The 24,915-nt window shown below is 33.3% G+C and overlaps 3 protein-coding genes and 1 non-coding gene across 5 annotated transcripts; all 4 read right to left on the bottom strand.

Moving 5' to 3' along the window:
- Positions 75 to 1,381, bottom strand: LOC18591918. The gene is made up of 3 exons (XM_018126157.1): positions 1,203 to 1,381; positions 603 to 1,019; positions 75 to 525 (listed from the first exon to the last, which is right to left on the bottom strand). The coding sequence occupies exons 1-3, from the start codon at positions 1,248 to 1,250 to the stop codon at positions 322 to 324; spliced, it is 669 nt and encodes a 222-aa protein (XP_017981646.1). The 5' UTR covers positions 1,251 to 1,381; the 3' UTR covers positions 75 to 321.
- TRNAA-AGC lies at positions 1,559 to 1,631 on the bottom strand. The gene has a single exon. It is a non-coding gene; the product is annotated as a tRNA-Ala (tRNA).
- Positions 5,512 to 7,076, bottom strand: LOC18591917 (transcription factor MYB36). The gene is made up of 3 exons (XM_007018346.2): positions 6,866 to 7,076; positions 6,587 to 6,716; positions 5,512 to 6,474 (listed from the first exon to the last, which is right to left on the bottom strand). Exons 1-3 carry the CDS (start codon positions 6,999 to 7,001, stop codon positions 5,718 to 5,720), a joined length of 1,023 nt encoding a protein of 340 aa, XP_007018408.2. The 5' UTR covers positions 7,002 to 7,076; the 3' UTR covers positions 5,512 to 5,717.
- LOC18591916 (branched-chain-amino-acid aminotransferase 2, chloroplastic) lies at positions 11,390 to 15,637 on the bottom strand. Of its 2 annotated transcripts, XM_018126187.1 has the most exons (11): positions 15,560 to 15,637; positions 15,348 to 15,437; positions 14,550 to 14,623; positions 13,654 to 13,825; positions 13,123 to 13,299; positions 12,893 to 13,024; positions 12,702 to 12,800; positions 12,457 to 12,573; positions 12,155 to 12,250; positions 11,945 to 12,057; positions 11,416 to 11,764 (listed from the first exon to the last, which is right to left on the bottom strand). In XM_018126187.1, the coding sequence occupies exons 2-11, from the start codon at positions 15,414 to 15,416 to the stop codon at positions 11,650 to 11,652; spliced, it is 1,164 nt and encodes a 387-aa protein (XP_017981676.1). In that variant the 5' UTR covers positions 15,417 to 15,437; positions 15,560 to 15,637; the 3' UTR covers positions 11,416 to 11,649. The 2 variants fall into 2 exon arrangements, with proteins under 2 accessions (XP_007018407.2, XP_017981676.1); XM_007018345.2 differs by having other exon boundaries at positions 11,390 to 11,764; positions 15,348 to 15,618.

The raw sequence follows: 24,915 nt of genomic DNA, 5'->3' as shown, positions 1-24,915 counted from the left end.
TATGAGATATATATATATATATATTTATGTAACTTCCTTTGATGTGAGTTCTTAATTATGTTGCGCATTTCATATATATGCAATTTCCTAGCCATTTATTTCAGTGCATAGTAACAATATTTCAATTTGTAACTAGGTGAATTTCATCATTGGGTCTATGCACTTTTTAAAGCACTCACTATTTTACAGATTATCAAGCAAGATCGCCCTAAAGAACTTACTGATAACAATGTTGTAGGTCAAACGAAAACATAGAATTTGGTCAAAATGTTGTTGGACGATGTGTAGCAATCATCATCAAGCAAGATCAACCTCAAGAACTTAACTTTGTGCATCTGCAGCTGAAGATCCATTACTTTCATGTTCTTCCAGCAAACTTCTCCATAGCCACAGAGCTTGCATCAATCCACCATTTGCAACATGCAAAAGAAACACTCGTGTCCGTATTGCAGAAAGTGCAGAAACAAACTTAACAACGACAAAGAAGCAACCGATAGCCAAGAGATGCCATTTCAAGCCCTTTTCCTGCTCAACAGAAGATCAAAACTACAATCTGCACGTTCAAACACAGATATAGAATGTACAGGAAGAGAGAAATATACCTCGGGGGAGCGAAATGCTTCTTGGGATGTCTCTTTCAAGAAATCAGTCATCAAACATCCAACAATGAGACCAAAGGGAACCATCAATTCTTGATTCCTAGAAATGGAATATAGGAAATCGGACAGAGAGCTAATAACAAAAACTGTAACAAGAGACAACTTCAATGCCTTGTGTCCGACAAAAAGTAGTCTCTCTAGCAGCAAATTCTCTGCTTTTTTCCAAGGGAAATCTTTTATTGTCTCAGGGGTAGTCTCCCATAACCTCTCCTTGATGATATTCAGTTGCTCCCTGATCTTATTTGGCTCGCAAAACTGCGCCATTGTTACTTTCATGCGACGTCTGGGAGAGACCCGACGATGACCATTTAATTGCGAAAACCCATGGAGCTGAGAAGGCTGATGTTCGAGTTGCTTAACCTGTTCGAGGATTTCACTTCATTCAAGCTTCCAAAAAGTACGAAAACAGAAAAAAGGCTGTGCCGTAATAAGAAAAACTGAACTTTGCGTTTGTTTAAAGCTCCATTTAACTATCGAAAACTAATTAGTGTTCAGATAATCATTTCCAATTATAAAAATGCGGCAACTAAGTTGAAGCAGTACCTTAATATTCAGAGTTGAAGGCAATACGGCGGAAGCCAAAGTCGCCATTGTTATACAAATGGGCTTTCCTCGGAATCACCAGAGAAATCAGATTTCTTCCTCTTCATCGGTTTCTTCTCTCTTTTCTCCCTCTCTCTAGGGTTTAGCAGAGAGGATCGATTATTGGGCTGTAATTGGATCTTTTGGGCCTAATTCAACCTTAAGAATCTGGGTTTAATTGGGCTTTTTTGGGTTTAGCACAGAGGATAGATTAATGGGCTATAATTGGATCTTTTGGGCCTAATTCAACCTAAAGAATCTGGGTTTAATTGGGCTTTTTTGGGTCGGAAAAATTGAGAAAAGGTTAGAAAAAGCAGTGGAGATGCGGGGTATCGATCCCCGTACCTCTCGCATGCTAAGCGAGCGCTCTACCATCTGAGCTACATCCCCTTGTTGTTGGATAAGGTGGGCTACCATCTACCCCAAGTAGATATCCAAATCCAATAACTACTAAGACCAGGACAGCCGGCAGTTTACAAGCGAATAGAAATGTATATGATAGTTTAGTATATAGGAACTAAACTAAATCACTTTTACAAGAAAAAGAATTGGAAATGATGAAGGACCTTTTTGTTTCACTATAGCTTTAACAGTTTGACTATGAACTAGATTTCCTTTTGGCCAATATGAACTAGATTAGTGTTTATATTTATAAATAATAATACCATAACTTTTTAGTATTTTAATTATTTTATCATTTGTAAATGTGAAATTATTCTATCAATTATTTGGCATGGATATATGTGCTTTGGTAACATCAATTAATTATCATAATAGAATTGATCAATGTTTTTCTCATAATCAGTTGATCAAATATTATTAAAACCTGCGGCTAGCTAGCCTTCCAAATTATAGTCTATGCTTGTTATGCTACGAATATAGATTTGAGTCTTGCTCTTATTGATTATGAATAATTAGATGCTCTGAAGAAAGATGGGCTGCGATAATTGCAGGCAAGTTATTGTATGAATGAATACCAAAATAAAATTGAACCGCATTAATTTGTAACGTGGTATAAACAATGACAAAATGAAAGTCCAAGAACTATCATCATCTCTCAATCCCACTTTTGACAAGCTAAATCAAAGGCCTTGGACGGCTATTTCAGACCTGCATTTGAGGCTATTATAATTAATATTGTTTTCTATTAATGCATTTTAAAATATATATATATCCAAGACTGCCAGGTCTAATATATTAAATGCAGGAGAGGACCTTGCAATTATAATTATTTTTTTTCCATGTTAGTGAGTGTCATTATCACTACATAAAACCAAAAGATAGCTAATTCATGTGATGATTTAGTAATTACGGCTTCAATACAAACAAGATTTTTATTATAAAATATAAAAAAGTTGGGAAAGAAGTCGTCGTTTGGTTGTTGTCATGGGTAGAGGGACGTCTTCCAGGCGCACAGGGGGGAGGGGGGCCTTAAGCACCGATGCTTTTTGGTTTTATTATCGTCATGGTTTTGACGGAATGTGGCTCTAATTTAAGTCAAAATTTGAAATCGTTGTTTCTTGTTTTGGACCGTTTCTGTTCTGCTTCTTCCTCATGAGGGATATTCTTTCTTGCTTTACAGATTGAAATTAATTATTATAAGCCTCTTGCTTATGCTTTATATATCAAATTTATTATTTTTTCAGAGAATTATTGGCTCATGCTGTGGCATTTCTCTCCCTGCCTGTCTGCTCTTTTTAATTAATTATTGTATTCTTTCTAGTCTACAAAACTACTAATTTTTCAAGCTTCAAGCTGTGGAAAGATCAAACCTAGCTAGAGGGAATGTATCACACTGACATGTATTTGGCTTGGGAATACATTTCAATGGTGTACTGTTAATTAAGTACTAATTGGGTTTGGAAGTTGGTTTGGGTGATGGGGCCAAAGGGTTTGAATAGCTTGACAAAAGAACAGGTAGGGATTTTTTGTCAACCAATTTTAACAGATCATGACCATGGCTTACCAAACAAGAGATTTGTCAACAGAAAAGGCTTTGTTTTTATCCGAATTGCTACAACTGTAATCAATCAGTTTACTTATAGAGTCAGCCACGAAAAGAGTCCATAAGATTACATAATAATAAAGGGTTTTGACCTTGGCCATAACCTTAAACTCTAGGTAGAAGCTGGAGGTTTTCTGATTTTCGAATGTGTTGCAGTTATTAGCTGGAATTGTAGCCAATTTGATTTTGAAAAAACCATATTAAAAAATACCCCAAAAAAGTGACATGATCATGTCCAATCCTATAGCATAATATAGAGTATTAGTTAATTCCTAACTTAATTTGAATTAGCTCAATTTCATGGAAATTAGAACCTTGAAGACTTTGTCACTCGTGCATTGAAATCTTGGTATAAAAATTAATTAGCAAATGTGCGGGATGAGCTGTGATAGAAAACTACATCAATTCGACGACGCCAAGCTAGAAAGGTACATTGGCTACCAGGAAATTTCAATTCTTGCTTTTGATATTGATTGACTTTTGATAATGATTGAAACCAAATGTAATAAAAGCTTATCGACGGTCATTACCGATCGATGAGCAAATGCGGCACAGTTAGATGGAACTGATGGTTAAATGATTTGAGCTAGTTATGTGAAAATGAGTGTCAACCAAATTAATGGCACCAGAATAGTAATTAAGAGAGCAATCTAAGACTAGATTTTCCTTCTCGTTTTCCTTAATTTCGACATTACGCCAACATAATGTCACATTCATCAAATTAATGTGTGCGACAAAACCCTAAGTTGGAATTTGTTCGGTCTTTAAACTTTAAACCTCAAAGTACGCCCATCAATCTGGCATTGGAATGCTAATTAGTCAGAAATAAATACATGGGTGCAAGCTTTTGTTTTACTGCTTCCCTTTAATATGTTTGTCAAAGCTTTTGTTTTACAAAGGGTGGGTGGTAGACACAGAAGTTAAGGTCTGGAACTACAGTATCAATCAAACAAAAGGACAGTGCTGCCACAATTGTTTAGGTGTATAAGTGATCTGAATTAGGATCTTGTCAGTTTTCACACGTGTAGGTGAAAGTCAACTAGTTAATAACAATATAATTATTTCAACTCAAAAACAAAACAAAAAAATAAAATAAAATTGCAGCATCAGTGTATGATAAGAGCAAAAGATACAACTCTTAACAAGTTAATCCTCACATACGGCGCTCCATTGATATAATTGATTGTGGGCCTTAATGTGACAAGTCCTTGAAGTCTCCCTATGCATGGTAATATTCTTGAAGAGAAACTAATTTTCTTGGTGCATCTTATTTAATTCATAGCAAAAAAACAAACAGTGTACTTTAATGATAAATATAGAATTACATGTGATATACATTATTTTCAGAAACTAAATGTTGCTGTTGAACTTTTTAATTATGTCTGTTAAATTTTAGTTACAAAACCAAAGATTTACATATAGGTTTCAGTTGACTGACTACTTCCTGACAGAAAAACTCATGCAACAAGATAGGCTAGTGATGAAAGCAGAAAAGAGCGGAGGTAGGAAAAGCAAACCCAGAAGACTCGTAGAATAAGTTGGAAAGAGTATATAAAAAAGCTGCTCTAGATGATGGAAAGAACGAGAACATACTTTGTTTGATAATTAACCCTATATTGCTAGTATAGAATCTACACAATCGAGTGGATTAGAAAAGTGGACTGTTCTTCAACAAAACCCTTGATGGTTTTAGCATCCGATACATGCTATTCGTAGGCCTTAGCCCCTAAATAGTAGCTATAGGATATCCGGTGATCTATTGAACTAAGTTAATTATATAGCAAATGTAGCGAAGTTGATTACCCACAAAGTTCCAACAAGAGCTTCGAATCTATTAATCCCTAGAGCTAATTATCTTTAATTATATATAGCCTGTTTTTAACTTTTAAGCACACAGGCTAATTAAGGAATGGTGGGATGTGCTTTAGCCTTTGGATATTGTATTTATGTTTGGAGACATGCAAAATAGTCCTATCCTGTGTAGCCAATGCATCATTAGGAGGAAGTATATGACTTGTATTTACTTGATCAGCAAGAGCCTAGCTACAACGGATGTTTAAAGGAATCTAGCATGCTGGGAGCCTTTTGTTTGGATATCCAAGGAACATTGTCACATGTATTCATATGACACATGGGTGTAAGAAAGTGCATACCATTCATCAGTTTATGATCTGAGATATGCTGATCTACTTGCCCAAAGTTAGCAAACACAAGACATTGAAGCTTCAGAAATTCCCTAGTTCAACAGCAGCATAAGATAATGAGTATGAAAAACATAGTAGAAGAAAGAATTCATGAAGATAAAAAAAATAGTCAGATAAATTACAGTCACTATTAAATAGAGTAAGCATTAACAAAAAGAAAGCAAGCATATAAGTGAACCAGATTATTATTAGGGTTTTCCCTCTAAGATTCTAGCACCGCCCTTTCCTATTACTTCCAATTTAATACATTCAATCTACGGCATGCTGTTATGCTCCTGGGTATCTCAACTCACTGAATGCATATTCTTGCAGTATTCCTTGTTGCATGCCTCCATATTCTGAAGTAACAGGAGGGCAAACCAGAGAGCTTGTATCACCCCATCCAATGCTTACACAAGAATTCACAGCCCTATTATTGATCATGTCTTCCCCATATAAGAACTCCATTCCATCTAATCTTTGTGGGTTGCTATATGCCATTTCCTGGAGTTCTGATGAAAAACTGCTTTGTCCTTGCAGCATGTGCAGATTTGTTGCATCTATAGTTGTGTACGGGGAGTTCACAAACTGAGTACCAATATTATTGTTTAAGGCATCCATGGGAGGAGAAGAAGAAGGCATATGGACAGTCTGCTCATAAAGTTGCTGAGTGGAGGATGAATCATTTGGAAACTGATGAAGAGTTGTCCCATCACTAATCACATGTTCAGCTTCAGAAAATCTTCCTCCAAGCTTGATTAGTAATCTTCTCATTGAGGCTTGGCTGTCAATGCGTTGGTCTTCACTTGAGTATGGTATGGGCGCCAGCACAGGCAGCTCTGGCCAGTAAGGGCTTTGATTGTTATGATCAGGAATCATGGAATTCCCGTTCCCTCTCTTCATCTCTTGCTTTAGGCTGTTGCCTCTACGAGACTGTTGCTCTTTTCGTTGCTTGCCAAGCAGCTTCTTCTTAAGCCTTGTGTTCCAATAGTTCTTTATATCATTATCAGTCCTCCCCGGTAATTGTGCAGCAATAATAGACCACCTATAATAATAATCATGCAAGTTTAGTCAGTAGTATGCAATAATCTTTACTATCTTTGTTTAAAATGAATCAAAATATAGGGTTTGGTAACTTTTATGTAGTAGAAAAATACCTGCTCCCAATACTAATATAGAGGCTGCAAATAATTTTATCTTCTTCTTCAGAGAATCCTCCATGCTTGATGTTTGGGCGGAGATAGTTTAACCATCTGAGGCGGCAGCTCTTCCCACACCTCTTAAGGCCTAATATACAAAAAACAACCTCCTTACATCGCATCAGATACCATAAAACAAAGTTTTCTCAATTTATAATCTGATTCGTACTTGAAGAAAAAGCAAGGAAATGAGAAGGAGAGAAGAAGAAAGCACAGCTGATTGAATCTCTTTATTACCAATTTTTTGTGGCAAAGCGATCCAGTTTCCACCAGTACCATGCTGCTCAATATATTCCTTGAGCTTGGCGTCTTCTTCAGGTGACCATGGGCCTTTCTTGACGCTAGCTTTGTCACAGCAAGGAGCTCTCCCCATCCTTTCTTAGTATTCGTTTTGGTGCTTCTCTGTCTTTCCACTGAAGCAAGAATTATAGGAGAGAGAGAGAGAGAGAGAGAGAGAGAAGGGGGTTAATGATAAAGCTGGAAAAGGATAAACATGTTTCTGAGAAGATCCATATATGTGGTTTTCAAAAGGGTATGGCATAAAGAAAGGCTTTCGTATAAAAAATTCTATAAAATTGGAAATGCCAGAACAGGAGAATAGGGTTTTTTCTACTTGTCTGTCTTAGTCTAGAATAATACTAACAATCAATTTATTATTATAAGGGGCTGCTGTTCCCCTTGGAACCATAAGTCCAATGATATACATCTTCTTGCCATTGAGTGGAACGTTACGTTCACATACATTAACACTTGATTATCTATATATGAGCACATGGAATTAATCTATACTCTCATCTTAGGATTATATATCATTCTTGTTGCATTATTTTGCAGTATTATTTGTCCTATTGTTGAGATTCTGAAATCATAATATAATGATGGTAACCATTGTGTAAAGAAAAAAAAATGGTAGCAAGGAAAGAGAGATAGCAGGAGTATATAATTAATTTGGGGCAACACACTCCCACTAATAGTTTAGATATTGAGAGAGGCTTTCATTAAAATTTGCTCCTCATAACATCAGTTTATTTTTGTATAACAATTAATTAAGACTAATAAAGAATCTTTAGCATGTATGGATAAAGAGATAGAACTTTGCTCATGACATTGTAAGGTCAAAAATAGTTCCTTTTCAAGCTAATGATACTAATATGGTCAATATATACATCTATAATCACAAATCTATTAAAATTTATGAATTTTCACAAAATATAAACGACCATAATAAAATATTAATGTATTGTACGTAGCATTTGTAAAACGTTTGAGCTTTGATACTTGTATATCTCAAAAGGAAACCACCAATCCATAGGCTATTGCTGAAGCAAAAAATAATCAGGAGTCGAAAAACCCATCAAATGACAATAAAAAAATCAAGGGGAAACAGGAGAAATGATGCTTTGAAATTGAGAAGCAAAGGTCAAATCCATCTATCTGATGATGGGTACAAATAATCCAAAGCTGCATTCTGGGAGAAGTATCAAAATTCTAGACAGTGAGATATTGAAACGATTAAAAGGAACTTTCCTTCTTGGTAGGTGACCCAATTTAGTGATGCTGTACATGTTTTAGCTCAAAACTAGGCTGCATGCCTTTGCGTTCTTGGTGAAGAGACAATGCCCCACATTAATCATGCTTGCACCATAATGAAGAGACAATATGTCCTCATTTAAGCTAATCAACCATAGAGGATTGTGGAGTGATCAACAATTAAATTTCCACTATTTATCTATAATTAGAGGAGGAAAAAGTACATCAGCAAATTGTAATCTTTCTTTTTCAGCTTGGAAAATATGCAGAAGATTCACCTTTAAAGTGAACAGTGAGTCCATTTAACAGACAATATGTATATCTATTCAATAGAGAAAAAGGGAATCCATGAAATAAGCACGGTGAAGATGCAACGTATTTGCTGGCCAAGGGACCAAGCGTCACATCACACCTCGCTTGACCTTGTCAATCGTTGGCTGTCCTAATAAAGAGCTGATCATATAGTGCATGCCAGATGTGCTATTTATGCACTGATGCAGCCATATTTGAAGGCAGCAAAACGGTTCTCATATCCAACCCCAACCATCTAACTTAATTTTAACCTTTTCCTAAACAAAATCTCACATGTTTCATGGCAAGAACCCCTGAAGTATATGCTTGAACAAAGCCCAAAAAACAAGAAAGAAAACCCATCAACATTATTTAAGCACTTCACTTTCACTACACTTCACCCCACTGGATAAGCTTATACATATAGAATAGAGGTAATTTTCCTATTCCCTAAAAGCATCACTAATGAAGAAAAATAGTAATGTGTACATGCTCCTTAAGTGAGTATAAATCTAAACAAAATATCTTAGTAGCATATAATTTGTTGTACATATAATTCATTATATTGGTTTAGTTGGCGTGAAAGAATGGGATTAAAATAAATCCTTATTATATGTTGAATATTAGGGACAGGAAACAAAGATATATATTGCCTGAAAGGAAAATCAGATGTTAGAAAATTGCAAACACAATGCATTTCCGACCTTCCCACCAAAAAAGTAAAGAATAATATATATATATATATATATATATTACTAGGTAACAAGGAAAAAGAGGTTTTGATTTGCAAAATGTGCACATGGACAAGGTCAATATAGTAGGTCACCATTAACCTTCTCTTTCTTCCACATTTCCAAGTTTGAATGGACCTACACCTTGGAAAAATCAATCTTCCTTTGAAAATCATGTTCCTCAGTACAGCTCAACCCAACTTTCTTCTCCAGGCTCTATTCTCTTTTCCCTGTTTGACAGGCACAAAAAGTAAAAAATATTATATAGTTTACTGTATGATGCACAGACAGAATGAACACAAGTGTTGTACATTTTCTGTTCACAGATTTTCATTTTTCTCCCCTTTTCACATCAAACCATTTTTCATGCAAATTGTGAGATTTCTTCCTACTTTTAAATATCTTAGGTAAGGTGTAAGGTAGGACTTAAGACACATCTAGAATACCACTACCCATCTTGTTTCTTAAACACCCCATTTTCAAAGAGTTAATTTTCTGCTGAGTTGATCCTATTCGATGCACATGAACTATAGTTTAAAAATTTTCAGTTTCCTCTTCTTCAAAATTAAACAATAATAATAACAATAATAAAGAAAATAAATACAAGAAAAAAGGTGATTAATTGCTTTATGCATGTGGACGACATTAGGTGGTGCATTTGCCTTTTTGTAGGCAATGTATCCGTACTTCAAAAGGCAACTTCTAAAGACAATCAATTCAGTAGGTCAACAACTGGCTTGGCTGTTTAAAAGGTAAATTGGTGACATAGACATCAAGAAGCTAGCATGGACACTGCGTGGTGAAAGAACGCCTCCAAAGTAAAGACAGACTCAAGTTAACGAGAATCATGCATGCTTATTAAACTAGTGGCTTCTAATCAATGAAAGAGAACATAAAAGTTCAGTCTCCAAGAGAAAAAAACTACAGAAAAAGAAGCATTCCTATGTCAAACAAGGAAATAAAATGTAGAAAATTACATATGGTTTGCCGGACAGAAGAGAAGTTTAATTTGGACCTGCATTAATTCATCAGTACTGGTCCATTTTACACAGCTGTAATTCCATGTCTTCCTTCTGATCAATCAATCTCCGTTTAATGCCTAACTAGGGTACATACATGCATCGGATGACTTTTCCATGGTAAAAGCAAGTGTACTTGTCCAGAATTTGCAATGACTTAACAGGGACACCTTTCCCACGTTTCAAGAGGAATTACATACTAAATATTCATTATGTATTTATTTAATCTCTGTTATAATTCTAGTTGTTGATGCATGACCATTTCATAGGGAGTTATAACAGTTTCAGTTCAAATTTCAATCAAGTGGTAGGAATTAACTGAAAACATACACATGAACATACTAAAAGGCCATGATTCTTTTCTTCAGTATTAGCCCCTACGTAGAATTCTGTAATCCATGTATCCTTATTTTTCTATGTTCATTTTTAAAACAACTAATTTGCTTTCTATAACATCAACAGTAAAGTTCTTATCCCTTCTATTCAGTTGCCAAAGGTGGAAAAGATGAAAATTTAAAATGAAATAAACTTAGCCTAAATAATATAAGAATTAAAAATGAATGTCCATTAAACTATTTTGACATTTTCATCCGGCCCACGCCTCCTTATTCTGGGCTTGTTTACAAATTGTACCTCTAAGTAAAGTTCAAGGAGTTTAGGGCCAAACTCAGCCTGCTTAGTAACTGGTGTACACGCCCTTACACACCAAGAACATCAATCAGCCGAAGGCCATGACTACAAATATACAAGGATCAGTCCATGTAGAGGATTTACTTAAGGCTCACTTCAGGAATGCATAAATCAGCTTAACTGAATTACAATAGATACATGTTTTCCATATGGCAGCCCAATTTCCTATACTGCAAGCTAGAACTTATGGTCAAGAAGAATCTGTTCTGGGTATTTCCAATAATTAAACTAGCAGAATTATTACTTGTTCAGTTGTTCTTGACAGTTAAAGACTAAAATATTAGGAGTTTAGAAAATATTGCTTTCAAATGCAGAATCTGGATAGAGTTAGAGACATATAATCATGTTTTAGCCTCTACTTAGATTATTACTACAACCTTGATTGAATTTGTTAGTGATTCTTTATTCTTTACAAGGTATGGTGATTTCCTCTTAAGGCACATTTAACCTCATATAGTCCTACTATTAGATTTTCCATGTTATTCATAAACAAAATTACATAGTTGAAGCCAAACCAAACTTTCCATTAGATGAAAAGGAAAAGAAACATCTATTACCAGTTTTCTTTAGTGGCCATAGCATCCATAGCCACTTGCTAGTTTAAATGTAGGATAAATTATTAATTGAGTAGAAAGAAGACCATATTCCTATGCTCCTATACACCGCGATGGGAAATGGGATAGGAATTTACAGACTGCTTCTATATAATACAGCAAATTAAACTGAAATTATATACGCGACATTGTAAGCGTTAAAGAGCTTAATGGACCTCGACCGTCCATCCTTTTTTGTCCTCAATGCGGCCAGTTTGAAGTCCCACGAGAGTCGAGTACAGTTCTTGACTGACCAACCTACCCTCTGTTTTGAATTCGATTCTGCAAATATGCATAGATTACATGAGTTCATGTTAGGTCAAATAGAGATTAACATTGATTTTCAGTTTTCGTTTTTTTTTTTTGGGGGGGGGGGGGTGGGAGGTGGTGTGGTGAGGGGAGTGGTCGTAAGCTTGCTTTCACTTCTTTTCATGGCATGATTTGCTCAATTCTATCAGTTACCTTCTGTTCTCATGTGTAATGCTACCAACTGGAGCAACTCCAACAGCTGTTCCGGTGCAAAAAACTTCATCAGCATCAACCAATTCATCGACTGGAATTGCCCGCTCCTCGACCTAGAACATTTGTCTTGTATTAAATCCTCACCCTGTCTTATTGCAATATTTGAAGACATAGTTTGTAGATTGGAGGTTAGAAGTATCAGGTAGTCACCTGGTAACCGTGATCCCTCGCGATCTCAATGATACTTTTCCGAGTTACTCCTCCAAGAATAGTTCCATTTGAAGCAGGGGTTGAAATAAGTTTTCCCTGAAAATTTTGATTATTTGAATTAAGTGATTCTCCTTTTTACGAAATAAGTGCATTGTACCCCAGCACTAGGCAGAGCCCACGATCTCGGCTGCTTGGATGGAGTATTAAATGGTAAAGGGTTCTTAGGGTTCCTTAAGTTGGCATACTAAAAATTTGCTAAAAGTCTTAGCAGTTGTTAGCCTGAAATTGTATTCCAACAATACCTTCACAATGAAAATATTACAAGAGGAGACCTCCTCCAGATATTTCCTATTCACGGCATCAAGGTACAGGACATCAGAAAATCCTCTGTTTTTTGCTCTGGCTATTGCTTTCAGAACCTGTTACAATAGAAAGGCGTAAATGCTTCATAAATTTTGTATGGGGTATAGTATCCGTCATTTCGTAATAAGAAAACATTAATAAATGTTGACATTTTGAACTGTGCAAATGAGAAGGTTTTACTCACTGGAGCGTAGTTTGTGATTGTCTTCACGCCTCCTGCTCCACCAGGAGAAGCCCGAACAAATTCTTCATCAATATATAAGTTCAAAGGTGCAGTACCTTCCTGAATCCAGGATGATCAGAATATATATAAGCCTTTTATGCAAAGCTAAAGTCAAACAAAAAAAAAATACAGAAGTATAAAGAAGCCAGTACCTTGAAGTAGTTGCGGACAGGGGAAGCATAAATAAGAAATGTATATTCCGGAGCTGGTGCCAAACCTAATATAGGACCACTCCCCAAAAGCAGAGGCCTAACATACAATGACCCTTTTCCTGGGGGAGGAACCTGTACGTAATCAATGAATCAATTTATGCGCGGTCATAAGAAATTGAAGGCTAATTATCAGGAGACTAGAAAGATAGAAGCACAATCTTGTTAATTACCCAACGCCTGTTAGCTAACACAGTTTCTTTCACTGCATCAACAAATTGTTCAATGGAGGGAGATGGCATGCACATTCGTTCAGCGCCACGCCTCATGCGAGTGGCATTTTGCTCCGGACGGAACAGAAGAATGCGCCCATCTTCTGTCCTGTTAGCTTTCGTACCTTCATATATGCCCTGGATAGAGTTTCAGCTGAATTAGATAATGGGGCAAATTAGATATTCTTATCATCTTTATCCGGATCTTTAGTCAGAGTTTAAATTTGGGTTTGTCAATCCTTGCGTGTTTAACATTATCAAAGGATCCCAAATGAAAGATGGCTACCTGTTTAACGATATATTTTACTCATAATTTCTAAAGTTAGGTAAGTGCTCCACTTGTCTCCAACTCAGCAACAACCAAAATATTTCAACTGTTTCTTCAGTTTTGATTGTCAACTCCACGTTTTTTCTTACTGATCAAAGATTTCAATTTCTCCAATTTGAATTGCATATCACACCGAAAAAGGAAAAATGGGATGTGGAGCTTGCCTGTCCATAATTTAAGACCCCTGCTGAAGGGCTTAATTCAATATTGCCATATCGACTGAGCTGTCCTCCTTTAAAATTCTCGTCTTTAAAACATCTCATAACGTACATGTAATCAGCTGGCGTCAGACCGAAACCAAGTCTATCCCAATCCACATCAGCGTACTCATCGTCACTAAAGCCATCAATTCCAAAAACAAAAGATAAAGTTAAAATATTCACCCCGTTTGACAATCAGTTAATGACTTTAGAAGAAGACAAAAACACGTCGACTCTTCTCCTTTCTGTTTTTTATTACGTAAAAAGAACCTGTCATCCCCCAAAAACAAGATCTTACAACAACCATTTAACCTTAAATTTACAATTTGGGTTTATTAACTAGCATGCAAGTGTCCTAATTGGATAATTTCAAGCTTGAGAAACAACGAAACTTAAATCATAGTACCCTCATCATCATCATCATCAATGAATCCCAGCAGATAATGTAGGGTTTCTCAACTCCTTGTTTTCCTCACAATCTTTTATACCTAACTTGAACATGGTGAGCCCCATTATATTCGGACAAAGGATAATGAAAAGAAATTATAGAAATTTAATATTTATGTACATGTAACATGTTGACAAGATTTGCAAGAGCTTTGATAATGTCAGAAAGACTTGATCCCGAAGACAACTCCCCCACGTGTATGGTTTTTCTGTTTGTGTCTCTTTTACAAACCAAACCCAATTTTTTTGAGTTAATAATAAACACATGCACGCACTCATATCTAAAACCAAAAACGCTTTTGTGCAGCACGATCTTGAAAATTATGCACATTTGATCAAACTAGTCAGGCTGCAACCCTGTTTTAGCACAATTATACAGGGGAAACGGCAGCTCCCCTGTTTGATGCAATTACCTGTAAACAGATGGTTGACTTGCTGCTCGCAGAGAAGACGCAGCCTGAGAAGTGTACCCACGGTAATCTGCAAGCTATAAGCATGTATCAAAACATATTAGTACTTCTCTGCCTAAATTCAGGGTTTTACATCTTAGAATTGCACTGAAATTTTATTTGGTCAAATGAAAAAATGGAATACAAAAGTATTGTCTTTGACTGTTATAGTTCAGGATGAAATATACCAACATTATCTGATTCGATAATGAGTGAGAACAAGTGGCGTTCAAGAGATAAAACATTCAATTGTTTTTAGTTGTCAAACTCCAAAGTCCAAACTCAACCGTAGTCATGCCTCTGATCACTCCCCTGTTTCAACTATTGAAATTATACATAGTACTATTGGTGCAGGCCTAAAATACAAATCTTGTTGAATTGCACTTTTCAGTTATATCAGATTCCTCATCACTCATCTCGGATTAAGCCAATAATCTCTTATAAATATGACTTGAACTTGAAGGCTTGAGATGACGAAACTTAAATGGATGATCCTTAGATAAGTGTAGAGTTTCAATGATGAGAAACAAAAGCGAACAGACAAAGAAAAACCCAATTATTGTCGAAAAGAGCTTCTTAAACCAATAAACAAGACGATCAGGATCATTAAATTCACCGATGAGCAGAGAAGGATGATACCAGATACTAAAATGAAAGAAACAACTTTTCATGCAAACAAAAGCAGCAACAACTAATGATAATGATCAACTGCGTGCCAGTAAAGAATACTAACAATCAAAAACGTTAAAAGATATGAAAAACCTTAGATGAAAAAGAAGCAGCTCGCAGGGATTGAACCAGATTGCGTATGCAAGAACTCCTCTGAACCATGGTTTTGCTTTCTGCAATTGTCTTTGAACAAAAGAACAAAGAAGACCAAGTTGGGGTCTTTAATAAGATTCCGAGCTAGACCAGATGACAGATACAGATTGCAAGAAAAGGAGCTGACAACTAAGAAGGAAATAATTGCTGACTTGTTATGGTAATCCCAGAGAGAGACGTTTTTGGACTAGAAACGGTATAAGGAAGGAAAGAAAGCGCCAAATATATATAAGAGTGGCTCAACACGGAATTATCCACGCCAACCTGACAAATAAAAAGTTAAAAGGTAGAAAAGAAAAGAACATAAATTTGCAGAAATAAAGTGTAGTCAAGTTGGCAATGGATGAATCATTGCGTATCCGAATCCGATACAATATCTATATATAGCAAAAAAAAAAATATGCATTTACCATAATATACAGTCATATCATCAAAATTGTAAGAACCCATATTTGGAATGATCAAGAGACTCGCGTTAATACCAAGGGTATAAAGTTTATTCAAATCTTAAAATGTTAAAATTATCAAGCACTGAATTAATTTTAATTTATTGGAAATTTTTGGTATTAGTTTAATAAATTTGGAGTAATTAGGTCCAAATTATTTACACCCTGAGGGCTACATATCGGCACCCCTCTGAAACCTAAAAAATTAGGGTGAGGCCTTATTTGTATCAAGGTCTACTTTGCTGTGAGGTAATGAATATCATTGCCTCGTGAGAAATTATTATGAAAAATTAAAAAATAATATAATTTTTAAATAAGTTAATAGATAAACAGAAAAGTAAAAGAAATATTTATTTATTCATTTAACAAACAAGATAAATATTCTATCTTAATTATTTTTATTGATTTTTACAAAAAACAATATTATAATTAAAAGGTTGGCATAATTAAGTCACATCTTATCTATTATAGTAAATATATATTGTTAACTTACACATTATTTCTTTATTTACATATCAAAAACTATAACAATTAATCATAGTAATTAAGGTTATCACTAATTATTATACTATTCAGCGTAAATTATTTTAAACAATAAAAATTGACTTGAACAAAATAATAAAAAATGATAGAGGTGAATTAATGAAAATAATAAATATTTTAATAAAAATAGATAAAGAGTAGTAGTTTTGTTTTTTTTTTAAGTAAAATTTACATATCACATATAAAAGTGGTGGAGACATGATTTCGTGTTTGGGACTATGACAATATCTATAAAACAGTGTTTGGGGCGAAGACAATGTCTATAAAACAGTCAATAAGAAGTTTAATGTTTGACAAAAATCTAAAGTAATTTATATGAAAAAAATTTATATGAAAATTACATAAATAACTCCAATTACAAAATAAAGACATTTTTTAACAATTATTGCATACTAAGATTGGCATCTTTGATTAAACTCGACAATCGAGTTGAAGGCATTTACTACTAAATCAATGTCAAAGACTTGAATGATTTTATTTTCAATGAGAATGATCAATGATAAAAATCAACTGACATTCTATTACAAATTTCATTCTTAACGAATTTCACAACAAAAAATCTCAATAGGAAGCAATTCCATAGAAAAATATTAAGTGCTATCAATAAACAACTGAATGGAAGCAATTTCTTAAAATTAATCACAAAAATTAAATACAATATTAATAAGTAATTCAATGAAGAAGCAATCCCCAAATAAAAATCTTAATTATTCACAAGAATCTAAGAAAAAAAAAACACAAATAATAAGGAAGCAATCAAGAAATCCCTAAATAAATAAGTAATAACTAACCTTAGTGTTTAATCAAATCTTTGTTTTGTTGCTAAATCAAAATCATTAAGTAGAAATTCTTAAATAAAGAAAAAGTTTAAACTTGAAAATATTAAAAATAAAATAACATTAAATAAACTAAATTTACCAATTATCATGATATGAAAATTAAGTTACTGACTAGAGGTTTTCTGCCAGAGAATGCTAAAATGATTTTTTGTTTTTATTTGGTAAGAGAAAAGAGAACAAGATATAGTAGTTGTGAGGTTTTAGAAAAGTGAGGTTTGAAAATAATTTTATTGTAATAGGTTTTATTTTAATTTTACGTCTATTAAAATTAGTTGTTGACTAATTGTTGTATGATATCTCACCAAATAAAAATTATTGTAGGGGTAACATTATAAAATTCCAAGAAATTAAAGATATGTTAAAAAAATTTAAAATTTTTAGAAGAGTAAAATTATAAATTTTAAAAAAATAAAGATATGTTTTAAAAATTTAAAAATTTTTGGGTGCCTACTAGCCCCGTCCCCTCCCCTCCCCCGTTGCATGTAAATATATCATATTTGAACATTTAAAATAACTAAATTAAATATTTATTATTATTTATGTTATTTTTATTTTGATATAAGAAATTAATATTTGTGTGAGTTTTAGAAGTTGATTTTTTCGACACAATATTAAGGTTACTTGTTTATGTACAGAATTAATTTATCAATAATAATATCATGCCTTTTCTTAAGACAAATTTGATATGGCCTAAAATTTTTATTTAATTATGGCACTTCTTACCCAATTTATGCCGCATATTATATATTTTTGCAATTTAGGTTATTTATGTTTATAGTTTTTTTAATTATGAGAAGTGTTAAGTTTATTATTTTTATCTTTGTACTTGACATTTACGTCAGAAACTGCTGTTTTGAAAGGCAAAGAGTTGATGCATTCCTCATCAAATCAAAGTACAAAACTCACCCTTCGGGTGGAGCAAATTTACAAAAATGCTTGCTCTGAAAACAAAAAAATGCCATCAAAAGAGAGCCCTAAAACAGTTGCAAAAGATTACAACCAACACAAAGGCTCCATCTCAGAACCAGAATAGACTACCCCAAAGAACAAGAGCTTACTTGTTTTATAAAGGTTTTAAAAGTTATAAAGGTTAATTTGAGTTTTCATTGACATCTTACTTCTTTAGTTAGACTATTATCAGGTTATATTTATTTTGTGGAACCCAGTTTGATACACATGGGTAAAATGGAAAATTTACTTAATGAGTTAGACAGAGCACCTTATTCTGAGCTCAATCAAAATATAAAGATTAACCTTTAAAAATATTAAAACGAGTAAAAAGGGACGTTTGGAGGATAAAGGAGCAAGAAAAATCAAGAGAAAGGCCTTTTAAAGCATTCTGATCTAGAAGATCGACCCTAATAAGTAGGGATCAACTCCCACAAGTTTTTAGGCAACATTGGCCCTGTCCACTCATTAAGTTAGGCCAATTGGAGCACTAGGAAGTTTAATCTATGGTGAGGTTAAGACTTTGCAACTTTCAACTTTGCTAGTTTCGGTCCTAACCTAATCTTTTCATAATTTCAGCTTGTGTTTCTCTCTCTAAGCCAAGAGTTGGTGCTGGAAATTTTCTCCGATTTGCTCATCAAGATTTCATTGAGATTCTAAGGATCAATTTGAAGCAAGGTGTGTTGAGTTACTTGTGAGAGTAAGAAGGAAGAGTGAACTGCATTTAAACTATTTTACTATGAAAATGTGCATGAACAATGGTTTACATCCTCACTCAAATTCATGTTTCAATGTTGAGTTCTAAATTGAGATTTTTGATGAAATTGTCCATTAAACATGTTTTGATACTATTGTATATATTAGGATGGTACCCATAGCTATGTTATGAAAAAAATCACAAAAAATATAGATTATGTTGAAGTATTATATTGTATTACTGAACTGCATGAATATATGGTTCTTATTGGTAGAGAAAAGGTAAACTAATATTAATTGAAGATAGTTATTTGTTCTTATTTCAATTATCGGACACCTACACCTATATATATGATTATAAAACAGTACTTATCCAAAAAAAATAATAATACTATCAAAGATTATTAGATGTATAATAAAATATTAAGAAATGAGAGAGTGTATAACTTGTAATATTGGTGGATTAAAATAAATAGTTGTAGGATAATGTAAAATGAATATAATATAAAAATCCTATCAATATAATATAGTTACTAATTTCTAGTAGTATCTGTCTTTTACATATAAAATGAATGGCTAAAGGTTGTCAAATTCAGTTGATTTATTTATTCAATGATGATTGTATACTATGTATATTGAGAAATGAGTAGACTTTTTTGACTTTTTTATTTTACTTATTGAATTGGATGGATGTTTATTGAAATTTAAACATTCATATATAAAAGAGATGTTTAAATATTATGGATTCAGGTTTATGTAGAATAAAAGAATATAGACAAAAAATAACATTAAATTGCAATTGATAAATATTAAACGAATCTATCCTGTAAACATTAAAAATTAGAAATTATTATTTTCAAGTATTTTTTTATTAAAATAAATAAAAGTATAAAACACCCTTCAAATGTCAAAACCTACATAGTTTTGACATAAGGTATACTAAAAAAAATTAATCCAATTGAGAATAACAGGTGTCAATTAATTAATCCAATCAATTATCTTACTTTTATATAAATTATAGATATGTTTATGATTGTACTATATGGTATTTGAAATTGCATAGGGGACAAGCCTTTTAAAGACATTTCTTAAAAGTGGTCAGTTTTTTATGGAAATAGTATGCAAGCCACTTGGTTGCCGCACTTCAATTGTGGTTAAAATGTATAGATGAATGAATGAGCTTGGTATTGATGTTGATATGTGCAACCTTGGGATCAAGTTTGTTTTATATGGGAATTGAACCTCAAGTGAAGAGGTGTAATGGTATGAATTAGACTTGGCAATTTTGGACATAACATGAGAAGACACGGGTTAAACAGGTTTTGGGTTTACCCTTAACATGTTTCGTGTCTTAACGTGTCAGACACGACAAACACGTTTAAAACACGTTTAAACACGTTTACTTAATCGTGTTATCATGTTTAAACGTGTATACGTATTTAAACTTGTATACATGATACGTTTATTAACCTATTAAACATTAATAGTTAAAAACTATTTTAACCTTATATAAATAATTTTTAATAATTATTTAATGTGTATTTTAACCTTTTGTATGATAATGAATTTTATGTATGTTATTTATATTAAATTTTATTATATTTAATGTTATTATTATTATTATTTTGTTATAATTATTTTTATAATTATAGATTTTAAATTTAAATAATAAAATTATATTTAATTATAAATATATTTATTTAATCGTGTTAAACTTGTTATTAATCGTGTCGTGTCGTATATTAACACGTTTAATAAACGTGTTAATTGTGTCGTGTCGTGTNTTAATCGTGTCGTGTCGTATATTGACACGTTTAATAAACGTGTAAAACGTGTTAATCATGCCGTGTCGTGTTACATGTGTATTAAACATGTACGTGTACGTGTTTCAAATTTAAGACACGAATATTAAACTTGTCGTATTCGTGTTTAGCCTTAACCTGTTTCGTGTCTAATCGTGTCTGACACGTTTAAGACACGAAAACACGAATTGCTAGGTCTAGTATGAATATGGAGCACAATGCTTAATGCCTATTTACCAAGACTCGGTGCTAGACATGTGCAATAAGTAGACCTAGTAATTTTGAACACGACACGACAAGACACAAGCTAAATAGATTTTGGGTTTAGTCTTAACGTGTTTCATATCTAAACGTGTCAGACACGACAAACACATTTAAAATACGTTTAAACACATTTACTTAATCGTGTGATCGTGTTTAAACGTATATACGTGACACATTTATTAACTTATTAAAAATTAATAGTTAAAAACTATTTTAACCTTATATAAATAATTTTAAATAATTATTTTAATAAGTTTTTTTAATTTTATAAAGGGTATAATGTAATTATATATGCTCAACTCTAATTTTTAACTTTTGGTAATTATTTGATGTTATTATTATTTTTGTTTTATTATAATTATTTTTATAATTATAGATTTTAAATTTAAATAATAAAATTATATTTAATTGTAAATATTTTTATTTAATCGTGTTAAACGTGTTAATCGTGTTAAACGTGTTATTAATCGTGTCGTGTCATATATTGACACGTTTAATAAACGTGTTAATCGTGTCGTGTCGTATTACACGTGTATTAAATATTTATGTGTACGTGTTTTAAATTTAAGACACGACTATTAAACGTGTCATGTTCGTGTTTAATCTTAACGTGTTTCGTGTCTAATCGTGTCTGACACGTTTACGACACGTTAACACGAATTGTCAGGTCTAGCAACAAGTAAGACACATGCTTGTTATGCCTATGTTGCAAGACTTGGTGCTAGCCATATGTACTGCGTGTAGGGGTGAGCAATTAGTCGGTTTGATCAGGTTGGTCCGTCATAATTAAGGAAGAAATGAATCAAATATTTTTAGAAAATTCACCAAAATCGACCAAACTTAAAGGAAGACCGAATCAATTAAACTTAAAGGAAGATCAAACTGATCAAATATTAAATAAATTCAGTCGATTAGGGTTTGGACCAAAAGAATTGAAGTTTTGTCACTTTTGTCTTTCACAAATTGCAATATTGGAATTTATAAACTTTATCCAAAATTATATAATATACAAATAATCTATAAAATAATATCATTAAACATAAAACAATCAACCATCACATATCATCAACTTAGCAATAGGAAAATATATATTATATATAAATTTTAAAAATATTTAAAAAATTATATATATAATATTAGTTTGGTCTTTTGATTGATTTGATTAAAAAATTTATGATCAAGAATCAACCAAATAAATCAATTGGATAAAACTTTTTGAACCAATAAATTTAATGAACCAATTAGACCTAATAATTTTACCCAAATTACATTCGGCTCGGTTGGGTCATTAGTCCGATCCAATCTTGCTCACCTCTAACTATGTGAGACACATGCTTGATGCCTGCCTACCTAGTAAAGTTTGGTGCAAGACATGTGTGATGAGTGAGATGCATGCTTGATGCCTTATGTAGTAGGGGTTATGGCACTGCTCCATTGATTGAAAAACCTTTAGCTTGACCTTATTTATTTGAAGTTCCATTTAGGTGAATAGTTAGGTTGAATCTTGGAATGATGTTCGATTGAGCTATTGTGGGTTTGGATTGTGATCCTCCCTTTATGAAGTAATGAGGTTTGATAATTTGATGGTATTGACCTTGTGAGAAAAACTTATGATGGAAAAAGGTAAATTCCCTCTTATTGCGTCAAGGTTGGAGTTCACAAGAACTAAAAAATTGTATTCTGTTAAGGAGGGATCGATTCTCAAGGTGAGAAAGGCTAATCCCTGCCATCCAGAAGCTGTTTGAAAGCTTTTTGTCCAGGAAGGATCGAACCCAAGTGTAGAAAGGGTTGATCCCCGACATCTAGTAGTCAATTACAAGTTTTCTGTTAATGAGGGATCAACCCTCAAGGGAAAAAAAGTCAATCTTCAAAAGACAAAACCTGAAAGATAGATTCTATGCACTAAAGATCGACCCCTTTATGTCAAACGGTCAACCCCCCTACATCATAATTAAGTTATGCATTTTTTTTAATGCCTTTTAAAGGTCACTGGTTGGTGCCTTTCTCCCAGCTTCCAAGGAAGTTTTCGTACATGTATAACCTCACTTAATTTATACATAACACATTGTCATTCATGAATTGAATGGGATTTGGTTTTGAAATTAAATTGCATAGTTTGCAAACAAAGGCATTGTATTATTAATGAAGCATGCTTAGTTTGTTACTTTACATTTTTCACTCATTAAGTTTTACTCACATTTTCAAATCTTGTGTTTTTTGTGTTCAAATACATGACTTAGCTCGGATCACCATCTGAGGAAGGATCCTCGAGTCTTGTTTAATAGGTATGCCTAGCAGTCGACTATGGAGCCCACCTATCTCACGTTGTGTTTCGTTAATGAGTCTATTTTGGTCATGTAATTATGGTCGTTGGTTTACACTTCCATTTTGTAGCCAAGCATGGAAACATACTTTGATGCACATGTGTATAAACATGTACATGTATATGTATGACATGTGACTTAGTGTAATGGCCCGAAAGCCCATGTGAGCTAATGAGTATGTAAAATGGACAATGTTATGATTGATATATCTTAAAGCCAACTTGAGTTAGGTGTTTGTGATGAATGAAAGTACATTTATACTTTCTTCTAGATGAAGTCTATGGACATTCAAAGACGCTTGTGATGGTTTTGTGTATAGGCATGCTCGACAAGTAAGGCTTGCTTGGATTAAAAAGGTCATGTTTTCTTCATCCTCGTGTCGATCATGACCCTAGATGGGGAGATGGGGTCATGACATATTCTTACGAACTTCCATTTACGTTTATAATTATCATAATTTATTTTAAGTTGATTATGACATTTTTTACACATTCTATATTAGATGTTAGAGTTCTTTTTTTAAATGAGCCCTACGCATAATATATTTTTAACAATAAGCCTCCTTATAATTTTAACTGTTTTTAGTTAAGAGAATTAAAATTTACTCAAAATTACCCTTAATGAAATCAACCCATTTATTTGGCTCCGCGTCTCAACCCGAAACCTATTAACAGGTCAAGTATGTTTAGGTCTACACCTCAAACTAACTCATTTTTTTTAGCTTTCCTCACCAGACTATTCATATCTGAAGTATTCCTTACCAGAAAGAAAAATATTTAAGCATTTTGAGCATTTTGGAGTAGTTTTTGATATATGAAGAAAACCTGTGAGCATTTTTAAGCATTTTGGAGTGATTTTTGATATATGAAGAAAAACTTTTGAATATTTTGAGCATTCATATTCGTTAATTATGTTGTTAAATGGAATATGGTGTATCGTTTGAAGTTGTTGATCTTGTTAAATGGAATTCAGTAGTTTTGGTGATTTTTGATAAGTACATGACTAGTTTTTAGGCATTGCGTTACTGACTATGGACATTGCGTGACTGACTTTGGGTATTGCGTGACTAGTTTTTGATAAGACATTACGTGACTAACTTTGGACATTGCGTGACTAGTTTGTGACTAGTTTTTGATAAGGCATTGTGTGACTAGTTTCTGATAAAGCATTGTGTGACTAGTTGATAGGCATTGCGTGACTTGTTAGTAAGGCATTGCGTGACTAGTTAGTAAGGCATTGTGTGACTAGTTAGTAAACCATTGTGTGACTTAAGCAATGCGTAAAAATCAGTCACGTAATGCCTAAAACCAATCACGTAATGCCTAAAAATCAGTCTCACAATACTTAAAAATCAATATAATCAATTTCAATTCCTTAACTCTGGGATTCTATGAATAAACCAATAAACTCAAGAACCTAAAACACGTACTTTTTTTTTTTTGCTAAGCCATGAAATTGTGTATTTCATAAAAGATAGGTTACAAAGCTCCATAACCCTCAAAAGCAAGACAAAATAAATCCCTATCGGGAGGGCCTTGCTCACTCCCCTTCTGCAAAAACAAAATATACGTCATTTACAAAATATTTCTTCAACAATTTCAATTCAGAATCCCATAAAAAAAAATCAAAATCCTCAGCAAACATGC

This window comes from Theobroma cacao, chromosome 8, assembly GCF_000208745.1.
Source record: "Theobroma cacao cultivar B97-61/B2 chromosome 8, Criollo_cocoa_genome_V2, whole genome shotgun sequence".
Taxonomy (NCBI): domain Eukaryota; kingdom Viridiplantae; phylum Streptophyta; class Magnoliopsida; order Malvales; family Malvaceae; genus Theobroma; species Theobroma cacao.
Note: the sequence above shows the minus strand (reverse complement) of the source record. Positions and strands in the feature narration are given on the sequence as shown.